Here is a 15,664-nt window from a genome sequence, read left to right as displayed (position 1 = left end):
ACACGTCATGGCACCGTGCAAATCTGTATCTGTCGTAAAATTCTTCACAATCCAATTCTCTGTCGCTCACAGTCCCTTAACTTTGACGTACGCAAGTCTCGTGCTTTTCCCCGCTTTCTTCACTTTCCCTACAGCCTATCGATCGTCTCCCTGTTACGCATTCCTTCCATCTCTTAACAATTAATTAAATTCGATATGACTTGGTGCTAATTTCAGAGCTGAGAGTGGATTCTCAGACTAAAGCAACTAAGAAAGGAAGGAGAAGAGGAAGCAGCAGCAGGGGTGTTGTCCTTGCAAGTCCTTTTTGCAGGATTTATTCAGTTTTGGGGCTTGGCCGTAGCCTTTACGTTCCATGAAGCCTGCTTGCTTGCTTCGGTTGGTTTGAAGGGGAACAAGGTTGTGTACGTGTTAAGGCCGACAAGAGGCGAGGCCCTTGGCTGACCCATTGATATAAAAAATCTCCGCAGGTCCTCTCTGCACTTGATTGCTCCACCTCTTTAAAGAAAACCCACTCCAGGACTCTACCTATTCCTCACTCATTTCCTCTCTCTTCTGCTGGTATAAATATCAGAGACCTGCTTCCTCTCCTTCATCATCTAAGCTTGTTAACCATGGCGCTGCTGGCTGGGTGAACAGGTCCTCGTTGGAGAAGCAGGGCACGTGCAAGGGCCACCACCTTTGTGAGTCTCGCCTCTGCGCGTGCTCCCCTTCTCCAACATGGGTTGCTCACCTTTCGCTTTGTGTATATCTTGTTCTTCTGCTGTGCTAAAACACCAGCATTTGCATTTGCCCTACCCCGCGATGGCTTTCCCTCTTTGTTGCTCTGCCAGATGCCTCTGAGCGTCTTCCTTTTTTAATGTGCATATCAGTGTCAAAATGAAGCCATCAAAGCCTGAGGAAGACAACCACATGCGAGAGAAAGCAAACAGTTTCTTCCACGCCGATGTGTTATAAGACGTCTCCGTCTGTTTTTCTTTTCTTCCCGGAATTACTGATTTGCTTGTTCTGTGGCTGCAACCGCTCTGTTACTCTACTTTGATAAGGAGTATCAACAACGAGTTTTCTTACTTGCATGATAAATTCACTGTTTCAGGTAATGAAAAAATGGTGCTAACGTTAGTTTGTTCGCAAGGTTTCAGGATTGGATCAGTAGACCGTCACACACGGCAGGCAATAGTTCTTCTGGCTTCTCCATCAAATAATGTTGTCAGCTCTGCTCTGCTCTACCTACCAAGGGTGCAGCGAACCCGAGCATTTCCCGGGCTCTGATCTATGTTGTCCTCAGGCCATGGAACAATCCTGAAATGTCTCGAAAGCTATTCTGGCCTGTTGGGTAGGGACCCAGGAAGGCCAAGCAGGATGCATATTCTTTCAACAATTTATACTTACTTCGTTCCGATAGATGAAAATGAACACACGAGTCTGAATGGTAAGGGAGAGAAATTGGATTACTGGAACAAGAATGCTGGAAATTAAACAAAAGGAGGGGGAAGAAGAGCTAGCTGGGTAGCAATAGCAACGGAGATGAGAAAAATGAGAAGCATCGAAGTAACAAAATGTGAAGAAGGAAGAATGGGAGGGGGAATCAGGAGCGAGTGAGTGACAGCGATGTGCAGGGGAGGGTACCAGGTAAATCTTATGCGGGAGGGGCGGCAGCATCAACGATCGTTCATCGTTTGAGGTTAGTTTAGTTGAGTTTGACACGCAAAGGAAGGCACAGTCGTCGAGAGAGGAGGAAGACTGGCGACTGGTGAAGGCTGCTGCTGGATCACCCCAACTGATTTCCCCCAAGATCACGTGCGTGCGATCCGGACTGCGGAGGGAGGGAATGATTGAAAAGATGGCTGGACTCTGAAGTCGACCCTTTTTCTTCGCTTTCAATAATACTAAATTAGTTTTGCTTCACTTGCGCCACCTCGGTCCTCCATGCACGCCACCTCTCACGCTCTCTGTTTCACAGCCAAAACCAAATCGAATTTGGCTTTCGCGTTTTTAAATTTCAAACAGTCTTCTTCTTCTCCAAGTCGGCTGTTCCCATGAAAGCAAAATGAATTAATTAACAACCTAAACCCCTCTACGTAATAATAACGAAATTAATAATCGAGTAAACTTAATTAACCACTAAGTTATGCCCAATTAATCCCTATAATTACTAGATCATCAATAAGATATACATTAACCTAATTAATTACATTAAATTATACTATATATTGCACTTAGTTGTCTTAATTCACTTATATTTAAATATCAATTTTATAAAAAAAACTTCAATAATATAATTTAACTAAAAAATTAAGAATAAAACATTAATTAAGCAAAATTTTCTCATTGGGTTATTATTAATGAGAGTATAATAATTTGTTTGGTTATATTGATGCACATTATATATTGATTGAGTCATATATGTTTATGTAATTTACACAATCAGTTGAGTTATTGATTAATAATTAGTTAATGTAAATAATTAAGTAAATCTAAAGCATAACTAGGCTATCATAATCAAATAAGTATATATTCAAGAATAATTAAGTGTAACAAGGTGATTAATTAATTAGATAAACTTTATTGATAAATTAGGATAATGTAGTTACTTAAATGAGTTTAGGTAGTTGATTAATTAGGTTTGTGTAATATAACTTTAAGTGTATGATATTGATAAATTTATTAATTTTTATGTGATTAGGTAATTGATTAACAACCTTAAAACAATTATGTAGGATTTTGAACATAAATATCATCAGAGGTTGAAAGAGGAAGTGGAGGTATAATTTTAATTTTTTTAGTCAGAGAACAAGAATCATAAAAAAACAACATGCCTAGTGATAAAAACTTTGTTTAAAGATGGACAAAAATATTGATAACCTTTATAAGAATCATGAAATCTATGAAAAACACAAGGTATAGACCATGGCTAAAACTTGGTTTTGTTATAAGGTCGTAAACAAGGAAAATATAGATATTCAAAAATACGAATATGATTGTAAGTAGGAGAGGAATTAAGAAGCAAAGAATAAGGAGCTTTACCTTGTAAGGGAGCAGTAGGAAGCCGATTAATCAAATATACTGCAGTTTGAAAAGCTCCAACCCAAAAAACTAGTTAGAACATTACTTTCATATAACAATGCTAATCTCGGTTAAAAAATGTGTCGCTGTTTTCTTTTAGTTATTCCATTTTGTTACGGAGTATAAGGACAAGAGAGATGATGAAAAATTCCATATTAAATCAAATAATATTTAAAAAGAGAGTTTATGTACTTAATTCGTCCATCTGAATGAATTACTTTGATATTGTAAGAAAATTGATTTTCCACTATATTTCAAAATTTAACAAATATTTCAAAGGCTTTATTATTAGCTTTTAGAGGATACAACAACACAAATCAACTGTAATCATCAACAAAAATAATATAATATTTGAATCAAAAATTAGAAATTAATGGTGAAGGTCCCCACAAATCAAAATGAACCACTTCAAGTGGTTTAGTAGCTTTATGTTCAATACGATCAAAAGGATATTTAGTTTATTTTACCATCTGACAACTAACACAAGTGTCTAAAAAAGAACTTACAGTAAAGATTAGTTTTTGTCTAAGGATGAAATTAAAGTTGAAGATAGACGACCAAGTCTTCTATGCCACAACATAGATTGTGATTCTTATGCAAAAGCTTTTTCTTCTTGAGGAAAGAGGTATATACCATCAGACATTGTTCTGCTAGCTTTAATTATTCCATTTTGCATGTTTTTCACATGAAAACAATTTGTACGAAACTTCATGAAACAGTTATTGTCTTTTGTAAACTTTGAAACCGAAATGAGATTTTTTTTTTTTTTTTTTGTGGAACTAAAAGAGCATTATTAAGGTATAAAGAACTGATAGAGGATGGTAGTTGAACTTGTCCATTTCCTTTAATAGAGAAAGTTTTACCATCTCCTACTTGTACTATTTTTTATCCTTTATAAGGAGAAAGGTTCGAGAACATACCTGGATTGTTTGTTATATGTGTTGTAACACCAGTATCAGGAAACCATTGTGAGTCTTCAGTTTAGATATGGTGAGAGTTGCAAAAGCACTTGAAATATTTTCAGCTTAGTAATAATGATTGAACCGATGCCAGCATATTAGCAGAGTCAATGTTTATGACAAATTTGACACCGAATCCCATTTGATGAGGCAGTGGATGATGGTTGCTTCTTGTTGTAGAATTGACCGAAAGTATTATTTTTGGAATGGGTGAAGTTGTTATGTTTAGGGGATTTACATGAATTTTGTTTGAAAAATCGGTTGTTGCTTTTTGCCTTTGATGACTTGTTGGCAAAAGATTTGTTCACCATCATGGCTGAAAATGAATTTCCAAGTGTTTGACTTATCTGAAGGTCATGACTCTGGAGTATTGGTAAAATTTCTTCATAAGTTGGCAAAATAAATGTGTATTAAATGAATTGTAGAAGGATAACAATGGTTTATATAGGTTTTGCAAAAAACTTTAAAGGAGAAATAAATCACAAGGACTTCCTCTTACAAGTTATAATCTAGGTGTCTTTACATAATTACATAAATCAATTCAAAGTAGAGTTCAATAATTCCTTTTTTCATCCTTTGATTTTGCCTTGATCTTCTTTCTTTGATTGAGTAATTTGAGATAATTTGTCTCCCTAATTGATTTGATCATGATTTGTAGAAGATCTTGAGTTGGAAGTAGTGGGACCCGCATGTGAGAGATTAAAGGGATTGAATTCTCTAGAGCCATGCATGGGGATGTCCTCTTTTGAGTGGACGAGGGAGACATCACCCTTGCATAGTTTTGCATTAGTGATTTGTCCCAATTTGTCTCTTGTGCCTCCTTTAAATGAACACGATCTTCCTTTGTAGTGAAAGGTTTTAGTATAGATTGGAATAATACATTTTCTTGTACTTATTTTGTATGTTCATATTTTTTTTGTTACTTTTTATATTTAACTGTTGGTGTTATTCTTCTATATTTTACATGGTAAACCTGAACAATTGAAGATTGCTTTTGGACATATAGTTGGAACCTTACGATAACTCAGCTTCCATAAAGGAGGTAATAGTTTTTGTAAATTTAATATATTTTTTGTATTTTTATAGTTTTGTATAATTTTTAATTGATTAAGTTTATTTTTTATTTTTTACCAATATTTTATGTAGAAATTATCTTTATTTTTAAGTTAAATAAAAATATATAAAAGTTATAAAAAAAATCTTCTATTGAAGTTCAAAATTATACTGGCAAATTTTAAATTGGCTACTAAACATCTAAACCTTTATCAACAAATTTCAACATTTGTTGGTATAGAATTTGAACTCCAACAATGAAATTTTGAATTCGTTAGTACAGAGTATGAACTCCAACAATGAATTTCAAAATTCGTGATAGAGAGTATGAACTCCATCAATGAATTTCAAAATTCGTTGATAGAGAGTATGAACTCTAGTAGCAAATTTCTAAATTCGTCGAAAAAATATAAACCCTCAATAAAGAATTTTAAAATTCACTAGTACAATTTTGGAACTTCAAATTTTGCAGTTATAAAGTAAAAAGACCAAAATACCCTTTTCCTTTAGTACCATTTTGGAACTTCTAATTTTGCAGTTATAAATCAAAAAGACCAAAATACCCTTTCCCTTTAGGACAATTTTGGAACTTCTAATTTTGCAGTGATAAATCAAAAAGACCAAAATTTCCTTTCCCTTACCTACGTCTTAAAAAGTTTTAAGTTTTATCTTTCCCAGTAATGCCTGTTGCGTCTGGGCAAAATTATGCTCTGTAGCCATCGTAGACTGCCCTTTCTTTCTGCGCAAGCACGAGCTACTTCGTCTGCGCGGAGATAAATTTCGAAATTTTGTGAGTGTTAGTAGTTTCATGCCAAACATTCGCTGAACAGCTCATAGTATTAGTAATCTTTGTTATACTTTTGTGTGATTCATGTCACTTGATTTGAACAGTGAAAAAATTCTGCCACCCTCCCTAATTGCTTCTTGGCTATCCTTATTACTGGCTGGAGTCACAGCTTTGAAACGAGATGGAGTAAACTGGCAGGCGATATTGACATTTGGGTTTGGCTTGAAGAAGAAATGAGAGATCGGAGTTTAAACTTGTGTATTGATCCCCTAGTTGATGCAGGGGAAAAAATAATCGAAGCTAAGGGTTAATGCCGAGTGGCTATGGAAGAATGGGATGGATCCATCCCATTCTTAACCGCGTCCTCATGTTACTGAAGCTTCTGATTCCAAGCTTCTGTTGCTGGTACAACAACAGAAGGAGCTCACCTGAGGATCTATTGACAACCATGAACCTTAGCAGTCACGTTTTCCCAAAAATTAAACGCCCACTTCATCATCTTTCTGTTGATGCTAGCGTTTCCGAGCTTTTGTTGAAAACATGCCTCAAGACAAGATGTCTGAGAAAAGGGAAGCAGCTCCACGCCTACATGATTGCCTGCGGCTTATTGGGTCAATCACCCCTACTATGCTCCAAACTTGTTGCCATGTACGCAATCTGTGGAGGTATAGCCCATGCACGCTTCCTTTTCGATGGCGACGAGTCCTCGATCATGAAGAACAAAAGCGCATTTCTGTGGAATGTCATGATTCGCGGGTATGTAAACGATGGGGCAGCAGAGACTGCTCTCTCCCTGTATGACGAAATGCTCTCGTCGGGGCAAAAACCCGACAACTTGACATTTCCTTTTCTTCTCAAGGCATGTGGTGATTTGTCGCTGCTTCAAGTGGGGAAGCAAATTCACGCTCAAGCAATCGCCACCGGATATGGGTCTGATACATACGTCCAAAATTCTCTTATTGCTATGTACATGAATTGTGATCGAAGAGACAACGCAAGCCTGTTGTTTGCTAACATGCATGAAAGAGATGTTGTCTCTTGGAACACCATGATTGCTGGTAATCTACAACATGGGTGCCTTGAGGAAGCTCTTGCAGTTTTTGTCCAAATGCAACGTGTAGGTGAACAACCTGACTCCGCGACTGTAGTAAGTGTGCTGCCCATCTATGCACATTCGGAGGATCTGCGAAGAGTTAAACAAGTTCATGGATTCATCAACATCAAGGGGTTTGGAAACTGGCTCCAAGTGAGAAATTCACTTATAGATACGTATGCAAAGTGTGGCAGCATGGAGGATGCGAGCAAAGTATTTGATGATGGTGAGAAAGATGTTGTGTCATGGACAACTATGATTGGCGGGTATGTCTTGAATAAAAATCCGGGAGAAGCATTTCTCATCACCCGCCAGATGCTGCAACTTTTAGAAATTAAACTTACTTCGGTTACACTGACCACTCTACTCTCTGCCTGTCCTCATTGTTCATCTTCACTCGAGTACGGCAAGTCTATACACGGAATAGCCATTAGGAAGTATGGGCAGCTCCAAATGGATGTTATTGTGGAAACTGCCTTGATTGACTTGTACGCCAAATGTGGGCAAATGGACCTTTGCTATAGAGTGTTCACAAACACTACAAGAAGAAAAACTGTCCCTTGGAATGCAGTCATTTCAGGTTACACTCACAATGGGCTTGCACGAGAAGCAATTCTGGTTTTCAAGCAAATGAGGACAGAAGCTGTACCATGTAACACATCAACCATCATATGTCTTCTTCCTGCTTATGGGAGTTTGGCAAATCATTGGGAAGTGAGGAACATACATGGCTACCTTGTAAGAAGTGGCTTCATTTTCTCTCAACGAAGCGGCGTTGAGATAACCACTGGTCTGATGCATATCTATTCAAAGTCTGGAAACCTAGATTCAGCAAATATGCTCTTTGCAACACTGCCGAAGAAGGATATTGTCTCTTGGGGTGCAATAATTTCTGGGTATGGAATGCATGGTTATGGCAAGGATGCAATTCTGCTTTTCAATCAGATGATACAATCGGGGATAAAACCGAATGAAGTCACTCTTACATCTGTGCTGTACGCGTGCAGCCATGCTGGACTAGTAGATGATGGCATCTGTCTCTTCAGAAGCATGACTGAAATCTATCACATAGAACCACATCTTGATCACTATTGTTGCATTGTCGACCTTCTTGGTCGTGCTGGTCGACTAAAGGAAGCATATGATATTATAGCTACAATGCCATTAGAGCCCAATCAAGCTGTCTGGGGTGCATTACTTGGTGCTTGCGCACTACATAAGAATGTGGACTGGGGAGAGGTAGCTGCTAAGTATCTGTTTGAATTAGTGCCGGACAATACAGGGAACTACGTCTTACTGGGAAATATTTATTCAGCTGTTGGAATGTGGAATCATGTTGAGGGTGTGAGAACTCTGATGAATGATAGAGGTTTGAGTAAAACACCAGGATACAGTTTGCTTGAAGTTAGAAAACCTTTTAGTGTAGCTTATTGTACATAGAATGAGAAGGAAGACTCGGAGGATTTTTTTCAGTTCATATGTAAGCGTTTAGCCATTTGTTTCTTATTTGATGCTGATTCTTTGTATTTCTTATGTTTAATAACTATGCCAACACAAAGTGCAGAAGAAAATACATCTCAAGCGATCATGGTTTTCAATAGAGGCTTCTCTCAGTTTTGTTCTCCTTTTCTTTTTAATTTGTTTTTTCGTTTTGCAGATCTGTCTATTGAGTATGATATCCTTTTTTTCACCCATTTTTAAGGTGGATCATCGTCAATTTTTATAATGATAAAATTAGTCAAAAACAATTTTTCCATCAAATTTTCCCGATAGCGGCACTAAGGGTTTGTTTGGAACCCTATAAAAGAAAAGAAAATAAGAATTTGATCATTATTATTCTAAAAAAATAGGTAATAAAAATAAAATTATAACCAAATTCTCCTTTCCATTAACTATTTTTTGGAATAAAAATAATCAAATTTTCATATTTTTTTTTCTTTTATTTTCCATGGGTTCCAAATATACCTAACAAATCCGAAAACATGTACCTGAGTGAATTGCCTACACCCCTTCTATTTACAATTAAAGCCTATTTGACATCCTCAATAATATTATATTTTATTATAAAATCGATTATGTTACATTTTATATTATTGATATTCAATTCGCTTTTTTAATAATGGTTTTTGTTATTTTTTATTTCTTTTGTAGACCGAGTCGATTCATTAAAGCCCGACCCAATTAGTTGTTCGGTCGGGCACTAGAACCGGGATTTTTATCTGCCTGCGGTTCCCGAGTTCGAAAGTCGCGGTTCGCGAGTGCAGAGCCTCTTTGCCTTTGCTGCTCGAAATCCTTCGCGGGCTGCTTGCCAGTTGCCAGAGAGGCGACCTCAACGACGCGGAAACGGTCCTTCACGCCTACTTCCTCAGTGTCGTATGAAATCTTGGCAATTGATAGAAATTTTGTAGAAGCCAGGAATCTCTAGAGCAATTGATAGGAATCTTCTCGGAGAAGCTTAAGTCCTACACATTTCATTTTTCGAGGTTAAATTGGCTTTCTCATGACTCAGATCTCCCTGACGTTGTTTCATGTTTTCTGACGTGCGAACCAATTGAGCATTAACTGTACGAAATTTGCATTCGGAAAAATATATTTATGCGCCTTCTCTGCATGCTAGATTTTTGGATTTTTTTGTAGATCCGAAACATAACATATAACTAGATCTGCGACTGTAAATTGGAGTTTTTGTTTATTTTCTCCAGATCGTTCTTCGATTATCGTCATCCTTGCTCCTCCTGACTACGGGTTCGACTTGAATTTCTGGACTACCACCTCCATCAATCCTATGGAAACCGAGAACCCAGGAGAGACGATGGTGGCTGAACTTCTGCCCCTTGCTAGCGCCTCTCAGCAGCCGTACGTTTCAGAGCTTCTCTCGTTCACGTTAGATCGACTACACAAAGTTTGTTCCTTACTTTCCCCAATGTATTTATTCTGGTGAAGTCTTTGGGTATTTGTGTTTAATTTTCGGCTGTGTATGCATTTTCAGGAGCCGGAGCTCCTTCGTGTGGATGCAGAACGTATACAGAGACAAATGCAGGAGGTCGCAGTTGGCAATTATCGAGCCTTCATTGCTGCTGCTGATGCACTGCTCTCGATTCGCGAGGAAGTCACTGCTATCGACAAGCACCTGGAATCTCTGGTATGCTACGTTGCTTATACTACAATAGTTGGGAAGGTTTCGCTTTATAATTTCACACAATTCCTGAATTCCTTGCTGTTTAAAAATCCCAGAGTCCAGTTGCCGATCTTGCTGATCTCCTTTGGTTTAGTTCCTAATTGTTAACTCTTTAATCTAGGAGACTGATCCTATGTCATTCACAGCAAACAATTTTTAGCCTCACTGTTATCTTCACGTGCATCAGTCTGCATGAAAGTGAGCAGATCATGGAGACTATGCTTCTGCAGGTTGGGTTATGCGGGAGTTAGAATCACAGTTAGGAACATTTGTTTGATTCGAGGTTCCAGAATTTAAGCAGACTGCTTTATCCTTGAGCTATTAACTGTCAGCTAATTACCCATCTCCACTCCCTTCCTCCCACCCGCACACCAAGAGGCTCTGAAGATTTTCTGAAAGATAAGAAATTTAAAAGCGAATAAAACTGCAAACAGAGCCTAGCCTCTCCATGGGCAAACATGATGAATCCAAGAGAGGAGAAAACAAGAAGACTTTATATGACCTTCTTGTGGCCTTCCTAAGAGGAAACTTAGATTATCAAATACATTCTTTCCATACCCTTGTTTACTCAAATTGGATTTCTTTGAAGTTAATTTAGTTATATGCTACTTATTTTGCTCATTACATTTAAATTGAGTCTTTAACTGTATTTGAAATCTGACAGTTCTTTTGCAACTGTTTTGCAGGTAACCGAGATTCCAAAGCTGAGCTCTGGTTGTACTGAGTTTGTTGATTCTGCACAACAGATTTTGGAGAAGAAGAAACTAAATCGGACATTATTAGCTAACCATAGTACTTTGCTTGACCTGCTTGAAATTCCTCAGCTTATGGACACGTATGTGTTTGTTTAGATAATTAGACCTGCATTAAGTTTTGAGGGAGAACCAGCGATTCGTATTGATTCAATTGCATCATTGTTGTAATACCTGGGCTTGTCATGTCAGTGTCCCTCGATCCACTGATGCAATCAATTCTCACCTGTTCAGCAAAGAGTGGCAGATTCTCTTGCTAGGAATGGGGAACTTGCTCGTGTCTGGCATTGGCAGATTCTTTCCTTGATAATTTTTAGTTTCTTTTGTATGCAATCAATCTCACCTGCTTAGCAAAGTGTGGCAGACTCATTTGCTAGGAATGGTTTACTTGCCTATGTTTGGCAGATTCTTTTCTTTATTATTTTTTAGTTTCTTTTGTATACTACTTTTCTTTGTCTCTTTATTCTGTTTCTTCTCCTCTTTATTGTCTCATCATTATCATCTTAGCAAAGAAAACACCTGGTTAACCAATGCTAATATGACAATTAGGTATGTATAAGTAAAAAGGCTTCAGATCAAAATGAATTGTAAAATTAAAAAAATTAACAATGATATATGCTTTTGGTAGGACGATTAAGAATTATGTTCAAGTTTATAGTTAAAGAACGGAACTGCCCACATGCATATTACTCATGATGCTTTTCTGTTTGGTAGAACAATAGTTACAATTGTTATATAGTGGAAATGTCAGATTCTTTTTTGTATTATTAGTATCATGTTAAATGTGTAGCGGAAAAAAATTCATGTAATTGAAAGGATTGTCAATAAGATCCTCCATCAGGAGGGATTGCAGTGCTGTGTTTGGCAATTTCTCGTTCAGTTCATATAATTATTCATGGATCCTTCATGAGGAGAAAACATGCCCCATGGCCAGTTAGTCTTGACTAGTGCAAGGTCTTCTTTTAATGAGAAAAAACAAAGTCCTGCAGGGCATGATGTGATAATTTGTGGTTTACATTAGATTCTGCCGGGTTTTCCAGGTAGTTCATTTTCATAGTTGTTAGATGGTATATAGTCAAGCCAGCTCAATCTCTCCAACCTGGCCTGGTTTCAGAATGTTGTTGGCAATCCTTTATGTTGGTTTTTTCTGTCGTTACTTGGTCTTAATTTTCATATCCTGAATTTTCTATATGTTTTTTCCTCTTAAATTCTTGTCTTCTTTCTTCTGATATTATTTCTTTGAGAAGGAATGTATGAGATTTCGGTGTTTTAACTGAATCCCTTTACAGTTCCAAAAATGGGCCAAAAATTCCATCCGCTTTTTCTTCCTTGAAACATACCCTAATTGGACCTGCTTTATCATAGCTTCTTCACATAATTTTTGTTGCTTTTAAAGCGGTATACAATAACCATTCAAAAAAGAAAAGAAAAAGAGTTTCATATAGTGTTGCAGACATGCTTTTTTGATGTCCTAAAGCATTTTGTTGGTTCCGTAGGTATTGCTTTTATTTATTAACTAATCTTATTACTTAGCTGTTTGCATATGCAATTTGACAGAAACTCAAATTAGGAATATAACTGGTACTTTTGTTCTGCAGATGTGTACGGAATGGAAACTATGATGAAGCACTTGATTTAGAATCTTTCGTCTACAAACTCTCAACAATGCATCCCAAGTGAGCTTGCTTTTTATTTTTCACTAGTAAGGCATTACTTTGCACCAGAATTCTTGTGGAAGTACCTTATGGAACTTTGTGGCACCTAGGCTTCCTGTCATTCAGTCGCTTGCAGCTGAAGTAAGGCAAACAACTCAAGCTCTGCTTTCTCAGCTTCTTCAGAAACTTCGATCCAATATCCAGGTCTGCAGTTGTTACTAGATTTTTCTAGCCGATGACTTTTAGAGTTGTCTTTTAGCTTTTCTGTCTGCTCTTGGTAGCATTTTCTCAGTTTTAGTGAATGCTATCCCTGAATGTTGACAATATTTTCTTTTTAATTTGTGGAAATTTTAACAGAAAAATATACAGATTTTGAAAAATAAAATATAGAAAAAAGAAAGAACACTAGATATCGAAGCTATACATAGCTGTTTGAAAGAGTGGAACTCTTGAGATCATCCAATATAATATAGGTTATACCAAATAAGTTAAAGAATGCTAACTAATAGTCACTTTTGTAAACTCAATTATCTTACCGCCATTATGCGCCTATAACACCATTAATAGTGATTATGTATCTAATTTCTATTCATGAAAAATGTTTTATCCCTAATGATTTGCAGCTGCCAGAGTGTCTCCGAATTATAGGATACTTGCGTCGCATAGGAGTCTTCACTGAATCTGAATTGCGCCTACAGGTAGTCCTAGTCCTTTTGACTTTTTTTCTTGCACATTCTGCTTAAATATCTTTATTCAGTTCAAAGTTTTAATCCCAGTTTCTAAAAGAGTTCAAACGCTCTGTCCCTTGTGATTGTAAACTTCAAATTTTCTACTTCTTTGATGAGGTCTTCTGTTTGGTTGAAACAGTTTTTGAGATGCAGAGAGGCATGGCTAGCAGGCATTCTTAATGACTTGGACCAAAAAAATGTCTATGAATACTTAAAAGGGATGGTGAATTGTCATAGGATGCATCTCTTTGATGTTGTTAATCAATACAGAGCAATATTTGCTGATGATACTTCAAGAAGTGAAGAGAACTATGATGGTGGGCTTCTTTTTAGTTGGGCCATGCATCAGATCACATCTCATTTGAACACATTGAGGCTCATGCTCCCCAAGATCACAGAAGGTGGATCTTTGTCAAATATTCTTGATCAATGCATGGTGAGAGACTTTCCTCACATTTTCTTACATTTGACCTTTGACACGCCGAATTTTGTTAAGATTTTCTTTTTCTTGAGTACTATTGCTTGCTATCTCTAACTTGTGTGCTTTGACAGTACTGTGCCATGGGACTTGGCTGGGTTGGATTGGATTTCAGAGGCTTGCTTCCGGCTATTTTTGAAGAGTACATGGATTTGCTTATAGATGTCATAACACATGTTCCTTTGAACTGGAACGACTTCCTTAATCACATCGTTTTTGTTTTTGCAGTGCAGTCCTTAACTTATTCTCGAAAAATATGAAAACAGCAGTAGAGAATTTTCAGGTTTGTAGGAACTGTCTAGACTTACTTTTGGATTCTTATATTTGTGCTTCACTGTCGAACTTTTGTTCTTATTTCAAGCAGATAAAGGTATTCTAAACATATAAAATTTATGAATATATTCAGTAGCCTTTGTTGATGCAAATGTTTCTCATCGACTTTTGACAATGTATAATATAAATTTATCATTTTGGTGCCCTCTATCAGCTAGTCCTGGATTCACATCGTTGGGTACCATTGCCAGCTGTTGGTTTCTCATCTAACGGTGCCAGTGAGGACAGTCAGGATGATGTTACTCCACCTTCCTATTTGATGGAACATCCACCTATTGCTGTATTTGTCAATGGTGAGGTGCTCTCTCTGTCTCTGTCTCTCTCTCTCATCTATGATCTGCTCCACAAGAGTCTCCTGTTGATGTTTACTGCCTCTTGGTGACAGGAGTGTCAGCGGCTATGAATGAATTAAGGCCCTGTGCACCAGTAGTGTTAAAGCATGTCCTAGCTCAAGAACTTGTGAATGGATTGCAGTCTGTTTCTGACTCTCTGATGAGGTATAATGCAACTCGTATGCTCCGGGAGAATGAGTCCACACTCTTTCTCTCATTGTGCCTAGCATTTATTGAGGTGAGAGGACTAGTAGATTTCTCTTCAGCTATAAATTGACCTCTCTTTCAGTAGAACATCTTTGTAGGGAATAAAACTGTGGGGTTTTGTAGGTCGTATTTCCTTATTGTGCAACTTGCTTTGGTCGTTGCTTTCCCGGTGGCACCATGTTGATTACAGAATCAAAGAGCATATTTGATGGGCTTAGCCGATTATTGACAGTCTCTCCGGTAAGAGGAGCCACTAAATTTGTCTCCGATAAAACGGGAGGGAAACATGGTGCTGAAAATGGTGAAGGAAAGGACAAACAAGCTAATGGAGTTGCATCCAAGGCTGAAGATGAGGACGGGATGTCTAGGGCGCAAGATAGCCCTGTACACTGAGATTTGTGATGTTTAATGTCGCAGAAAAAAGAGGAAATTTTTGGAGCTTGTACAGATGTTCTGTTGATTGACATTTCTCCTACTTATGAAAATTTGTTGCCTCACAACGGTCCCTTAGGAAACTTGTGGAGCCGATCTGGTGCCGGTGGCCGATATCAGATTATTACTGTTGGAACGCTTGTGGTGAATAGCGTAGTCATTAATTACTTTTGAGGATAAGAGATTTGTAGTGTAGAGGTTCCAACTGTGTAAATGAGATAATGAGATTCTCAGATTCCATAACTGGAGACACTGGACACTTTTTTTCTTCTCATATTCGTAGAATTTCTTATCTCTTTCTCCCTATAATCATCTTTTTTTTTTGTTCTGATCAATGAGAGCCTCATGGAAACTCATAATCATCTCAAAAGTTCTACTGAATGTGCAGTTCGTTGCATAATACATTTCAGTAGGATCCTAACTGCAACAACTGAAATAGCATTTTTTCAGTAAACTTGAGAGAAGTTGAAAAACCCCTTAAATTGACTTACCAAATCGTAATTCAGACCAAACGCATTTTTCTAACCGCTACAACTAATAGATCAAAACCCTGTCAGTCCTATCTCCTTCATGCAAAATTTTACACCAATCAACTACTATTGAAATAAATACAT

General features: G+C 37.4%; 2 protein-coding genes across 3 annotated transcripts; both read left to right on the top strand.

The window, feature by feature from the left end:
• The first annotated feature begins 5,985 nt into the window (after positions 1-5,985).
• Positions 5,986-8,465, top strand: LOC137955413 (pentatricopeptide repeat-containing protein At5g39350). The gene has a single exon (XM_068802345.1). It carries the CDS (start codon positions 6,173-6,175, stop codon positions 8,393-8,395), a length of 2,223 nt encoding a protein of 740 aa, XP_068658446.1. The 5' UTR covers positions 5,986-6,172; the 3' UTR covers positions 8,396-8,465.
• A 752-nt stretch (positions 8,466-9,217) lies between these two features.
• LOC137955416 (conserved oligomeric Golgi complex subunit 8) lies at positions 9,218-15,322 on the top strand. Of its 2 annotated transcripts, none has more exons than XM_068802348.1 (13): positions 9,218-9,438; positions 9,658-9,857; positions 9,945-10,097; positions 10,820-10,968; positions 12,484-12,561; positions 12,651-12,744; positions 13,164-13,238; positions 13,408-13,704; positions 13,821-13,888; positions 13,975-14,029; positions 14,234-14,372; positions 14,465-14,649; positions 14,742-15,322. In XM_068802348.1, exons 2-13 carry the CDS (start codon positions 9,741-9,743, stop codon positions 15,009-15,011), a joined length of 1,680 nt encoding a protein of 559 aa, XP_068658449.1. In that variant the 5' UTR covers positions 9,218-9,438; positions 9,658-9,740; the 3' UTR covers positions 15,012-15,322. The 2 variants fall into 2 exon arrangements, with proteins under 2 accessions (XP_068658449.1, XP_068658450.1); XM_068802349.1 differs by lacking the exon at positions 9,218-9,438 and adding an exon at positions 9,455-9,519.
• The last annotated feature ends 342 nt before the right edge of the window (positions 15,323-15,664 follow it).

This window comes from Aristolochia californica, unplaced genomic scaffold (assembly GCF_029961685.1).
Source record: "Aristolochia californica isolate CCGP_79_NKW_82.1479 unplaced genomic scaffold, dmAriCali1.0.hap1 SCAF_2, whole genome shotgun sequence".
NCBI lineage: Eukaryota > Viridiplantae > Streptophyta > Magnoliopsida > Piperales > Aristolochiaceae > Aristolochia > Aristolochia californica.
The sequence above is the reverse complement of the archived record's forward strand: the minus strand, read 5'-3'. Positions and strand labels throughout refer to the sequence as shown.

Coding starts and splice junctions, on each gene's coding strand:
- LOC137955416 (XM_068802348.1), top strand. CDS start 9,741: ATGGAAACCGAGAACCCAGGAGAGACGATGGTGGCTGAACTTCTGCCC. Junction 12,745..13,163: donor AACTTCGATCCAATATCCAG/GTCTGCAGTTGT, acceptor AATGATTTGCAG/CTGCCAGAGTGTCTCCGAAT. Junction 13,239..13,407: donor AATCTGAATTGCGCCTACAG/GTAGTCCTAGTC, acceptor TGGTTGAAACAG/TTTTTGAGATGCAGAGAGGC.
- LOC137955413 (XM_068802345.1), top strand. CDS start 6,173: ATGCCGAGTGGCTATGGAAGAATGGGATGGATCCATCCCATTCTTAAC.